Source organism: Garra rufa, chromosome 7, assembly GCF_049309525.1.
Source record: "Garra rufa chromosome 7, GarRuf1.0, whole genome shotgun sequence".
NCBI lineage: Eukaryota > Metazoa > Chordata > Actinopteri > Cypriniformes > Cyprinidae > Garra > Garra rufa.
In genome coordinates, this window is record NC_133367.1 from 27,702,532 (window position 1) to 27,707,952 (window position 5,421).

The 5,421-nt window shown below is 37.4% G+C and overlaps 1 protein-coding gene across 1 annotated transcript in view; it reads right to left on the reverse strand.

Moving 5' to 3' along the window:
- tmem161a (transmembrane protein 161A) overlaps positions 1–3,141 on the reverse strand; it is an 8,019-nt gene extending 4,878 nt beyond the window's left edge. Inside the window, exons 1-4 of the mRNA XM_073844335.1 lie at positions 3,048–3,141; positions 728–831; positions 558–641; positions 380–477 (exon numbers count right to left, since the gene is read on the reverse strand). Coding sequence (XP_073700436.1) covers positions 380–477; positions 558–641; positions 728–831; positions 3,048–3,050 — 289 coding nt within the window. The 5' untranslated portion in view covers positions 3,051–3,141. The remainder of the gene's footprint in view (positions 1–379; positions 478–557; positions 642–727; positions 832–3,047) is intronic.
- Positions 3,142–5,421: the final 2,280 nt, after the last annotated feature.

Sequence of the window (5,421 nt, forward strand, 5' to 3'; positions counted from 1 at the left end):
GTGATAGCCGTTAATGAGTCCCTTGTTTGTCCTGAACAGTTAAACTGCCCACTGTTCTTCAAGTCCCACAAATTCTTTGGGTTTTCAGCATTTTTGTGTATTTGAACCATTTCCAACAATGAGTGTATGATTTTGAGATCCATCTTTTAACTCTGAGGACAACTGAGGGACTCATATGCAACTGTTACAGAAGGTTCAAAAGATCCTTCAGTATGGAATGCAATGCATTAAGAGCCAGGGGTGAAAACTTTTGAACAGAATGAGGATGTGTACATTTTTATTATTTTTCCTAAATATCATATTTTTTTCATTTAGTAGTGCCTTGAACAACCTTCTATCCTTCTGAAGCATCAGTGAGCGGATACAGATGAAGACCTACCAAGAGCGTCCAAGACATTTACAGGCGCACTCTCCAGACGAAGATCGATGTCTTTTGGAACTGTGAGCGGCTTGGATTCTCCATGTCCATTTTGTCTCCTGAAAACAACAAGAGGTCAAGCATACGTTTCTGAATTCCCCAACAGAAAAGTAACAGTTGCACTGAATCAAGCTCACACCTGTCTCGCCTGCTCGTCTTAGGAATCTGTTTCCCTGCGAGGGCGCACAACTCGCCTTCAGATGGATGTTTGAACCTGAAAAGGCTGAGAAAACCAAATCCCTGGAGTATTAGAAAGACTCAGGATTTTAGTATGTTTATATAGACTATCAAAAAGCAGTGTGTGCTTACCTGCCGTTACATAAGAGCCAGCGTGCAAAGGAGAGATGTGGGGCCATTCTTTGCATTATGCTGACCGCCAGCAAGCTCACCACCAACTGAACTCCCATTAGAGCCTTAAAATAGACAAACACATAGAGCATTAGTGCAGAAAATAATATTGACTCATGCGTTTAGAGTATAGAGTCATCAATTGGCCATATTGGCAGCACTGAACATAACAAATGCCACTGAACCGAATAAAACACACATATTTAGCTGATTATTGCTGCTGAAAATGGTCAATTATTGTCATTTTTTGGACTGTGCTAATCGGTCAGACCAGAAAAAAAATTTGGAGTAGCCTACTATATACTGCTAAAAGTTATAACAAATCAAGGAAAAGCAGTTTGTGGTTGCCCAAACTGAACCAGGATTTCCAGGGCAAGAATCTTGACAACATTCATGTTTGTTCTTATCATTTCCAGTCAGGTAGGTGAAATATTAGGCTAATATCATAATACTGCTGAGACGTATATTTACCACCTATTAACTTTAGTTCGTCAAAATATTGCGCCTTTTCTGCTTACTAAGTCCTTCTCTATATGATTTAGAAGCTTCCACACGTTTTTTTTTCTGTGGTTTAGACAGCATAAATTAGCAACACAACCTTTTCAGTAGTACATTAACTGCCCAATCCATGCTGTTGCTAACATTTGAGTATCTCCAATATGGCTGCGCATCCGGGTAACCGACCCAACGTAAGTGCAAAAACCCTCTGTAAAAACAAACCAAATTCGCTTTTGCAATGGATGACTAAAAATTTATAAAGTTAAGATGCGTTTTTATTTTTCGTTTAAGGACTAATATTAGTTATTCCACACAAAATGTGTTTAAACTATAAAATTGTCTAAATCATACTTGTATCGGTAGGACTATTGTCAGGCGGATGGACATGTGTTGGATTTGTTCCCATGTAAACATTTGCTGGATTTGTTCCAGTATTCTGACGCGTGTGCTGGAAAGTTACATCATTTGTGGGCTTTATTGCACATGAGAGGAGTTGAAAAGTTATGGAAGCAGAATAGACTCATTAATAATTCACACAAAAGACACGATGCACACATGCGTGTCCCAATTCATGTGCACGAAAAAAAAATATATATTCACAAAAAAAAGAATGGTTGGTTGCACCGATTGTTTTTTTTTTTTTTTTTGGCATATCTCGGCCTTTCAAATGAGACGATCAACAGCTGAATCGCATCTGGATTCTGGAATGGACTCGCGCTGATGACGTAACGTAAGGTAGGCACGCCCACAGCGGGTTATGATTGGTCGATTGACAGGCTCAAATCTGATTGGCTAAAGTGTACGAGTGACCCGCGTGGGAGGAGTTCGCTGCCAGGAGAGTCTCAAAAACACACGCAAAAAAGGCTATTCACACACTCACAGTCCGTGATACACTCGTGATTTTTAAACATTCAAAATTGTTGTACACAGTTGTAAATCTGTGAATTGTGTTTTGCAATTTGTGAAACGTATTTTATTAATTTATATTCTTATTTTTTGCACGTGAATTTTTTTGTGAATATATATATTTTTTTTTTCGTGCACGTGAATTGGGACATGCATGTGTGCATCGTGTCTTTTGCGTGAATTATTAATGAGTCTATTCTGCTTCCATAAAAAGTAAACGTAAGTTTGCACTGACAAGGTTAGTAAGTACTTTATGACATTAGTCTAGCTTTAACATCTATAATGTTCAGGTGTCGTCGTTATTTTTCCAAAAATATTTGATATTTTAACGCTTATCCTGTTTATACCGTCCTTTACAGAATTCTACAGCAAAATCAATCCAGTAAACGCGACATTTTTGCTTTTAAACTTGTTTTGAACCCAGGAAATTCCTTTACGTTTGGATCAGTTCTTTGCACAGTAACGTTAATTTCCTTAACTACCAAAACTACTTGGTGGGCCTGTGTCAGTCACTCAAGATGAGCACTGGAGTCATGCTGTCAAAATAAGCAGGTGGTGGCACTGCAACCCCCCAAGACATGGGAAGGCATGGGTAGTTAGCTAACATGCTACAGCTAACCACCTATATACAGCTACTATTGAGATCCAGAACATAGAAACAGTGCAAATGCACTGCCACAAGTCACTTAACACAAGTAAGGCAAACACTGTGGATGCAAAATATTACAAGTCTAACACAAACAAACCAGTCTGCAAGATATGATTAATGCTAACATGATATCAATACACAAGCTACAAACATGAACCAACCGGATCGATAGTGTAAAAGAGAACATTTACAAGGCGTTTTGAAGGCAAAATAGGTAAATCTACTAACCATCTTCGTTTGGTGATTTAATGAATGAGTTTATGTCCCATGTAGCAGCTCTCGTGGTGACACTTGAGTGTTCGAACAGCTGAAGGAGTATTTTGATGACGTATGCTTCTATAATTCGCTCTGATTGGGCCATCTCGAAGCCGCATGAGAGCTGCGATTCTATTGGTCGAAGTGGCAACGCATGGTGAAACTGTAAATGTCGTTTCGTCTTCAAAGACAGAAATAAAACTGGGAGGGCCAAGAGGTGCAACGACAAACGGACAGGTGTTGTGGCAACACAAACTTTCAAACGGCAGAATTTGGTCTTTTTCTGACCGTTTTCTTTTACAATGGATGACTATTTAGTGATAACAACATCTAAATTAATTCCCAATTAACTTGGTGGACTTGAATTCTTTCTTTAGATGTTCGTGTATTTTGTAGGCTTAGAAAGTTTCCCTCACATGTGAGTTGTCTGCAGTCAAAGGTTCTTGTCAACCCAAACTTTACTTTGGTAAATTCATAATCATCCAGTCTATTATTGATAACATTTAAAACATTTAATGGTGATTTTATTTAAGGTTTGGTGTTTATACTGTAGGGCTATAGTTGATTTTGTTTACTACAGCTGTGATGATGGTTGATGTGAACAAGTGTTAAGCCTACACTTGTGGAATTAAGTCCTGCTCTCAGCTGTTTTTAATCCTTCAAATGTTTTGTCTTCTCAAAATGTTACTTACTGCTGCCAAATTGATAAATCCTACTAAATTGACCATGACAAATGTTTACATATACTTTTAAAGGAGTAGTTGACTTTCAGAACTGAAAATTACAGATAATGTACTCACCCCCTTGTCATCCAAGATGTTCATGTCTTTCTTTCTTCAGTCTTTCTTCAAGAAATTATGTTTTTTGAGTAAAACATTTCAGGATTTCTCTCCATATAGTGGACTTCTATGGTGCCCCCGAGTTTGAACTTCCAAAATGCAGCTTCGAATGGCTCTAAACAAACACTGCCGGGGAAAGAAGGGTCTTATGTAGCAAAACGATGGATTATTTTCTTTTTTAAAAATTACAATTTATATACTTTTTAACCTCAAATGCTCATCTTGTCTAGCTTGGCAAGATGAGCATTTGAGATCAAAAAGTATATAAGTTGTAAATGTTTTTAGAAAATAACTGAACGTTTCATTAGATAAGACCCTTCTTCCCTGCCTGGGATCGTTTAGCTGCATTTAAACTGCATTTTGGAAGTTCAAACTCGGGGGCACCATAGAAGTCCATTATATGGAGAGAAATCCTGAAATTTCTTTACGACTGAAGAAAGAAAGACATGAACATCTTGGATGACAAGGGGGTGAGTACATTATCTGTACATTTTTGTTCTGAAAGTGAACTACTCTTTTAAAAACACTTTATTGTCAAGAATCGTGTGTGCTGTATAGGGTTCTTGAGTTGCCAATATAGAGGGTTTGCACTTACGCCAAGATTTGGTCAGTTACTCAGATGCGCAGCCATACTGGCAATACTCGGATGTAAACAACAGCATGGATGGCACGGTTAATGAATACGTTGTTCTGCTAATTTTTGATGTCTGAACCATGGAAAATTTGTGTGGAAACTGCTAAATCATAGATGACTTAGTAAGCAGGAAAGGGCACAATATTTTGACCGTCTAAAGTTAATAGGTGGTAAAGATCCATATGAGCAGTATTAATTAAGATATTAGCCTAATATTTCACCTACCTGTGAGGAAATGATAAGAACAAACACAAATGTTGTCAAGATTCTTGCCCTGGAAATGCTGGTTTAGTTTGGCCAACCACAAACACCAGTTTTGCAATCACTCTTCTGCTTGATTTGTTACAACTTTTGACAGTCTAGTACTCCAAATGTTTTTCCCGGTCCAACCGGTTAGTACAGCCCAAAACAAGACAAATAATTGATCATTTTCAGCAGCATAAATCAGCAAAATGTGCAAGTTTCGTTAGGTTCAGTGGCATTGTTTACGCCAGTATGTCATTGGTTCTAGGAAATATTAATTAAAAGGAATAGTGATTTTCTAAGGAAACTTAATGTTCTTAATGATTTTAAACAATATTTAAAAAAAAATCTTCAGATGTTAATGGTTCTTTACGGAACCATTCAAACAAAAAAGGTTCTTCTATAGCATCGTGAAGCACCTTTATTTTTAAGAATGTTTTTCCTCAACACAAAAGTAAGCCTATGGATGAGCCTTCCGCTTCATTGTCCGCTATAGGGAAATAATAATAACAACATATAGTAAATGGTAAAACTATTTGCACTACACACCAGTGTGGTCATAATTAAGATAATACATTAAAATAATATGGTATGAAACATCAATTTGCAATATCAAGCAATAAAAGCTAGA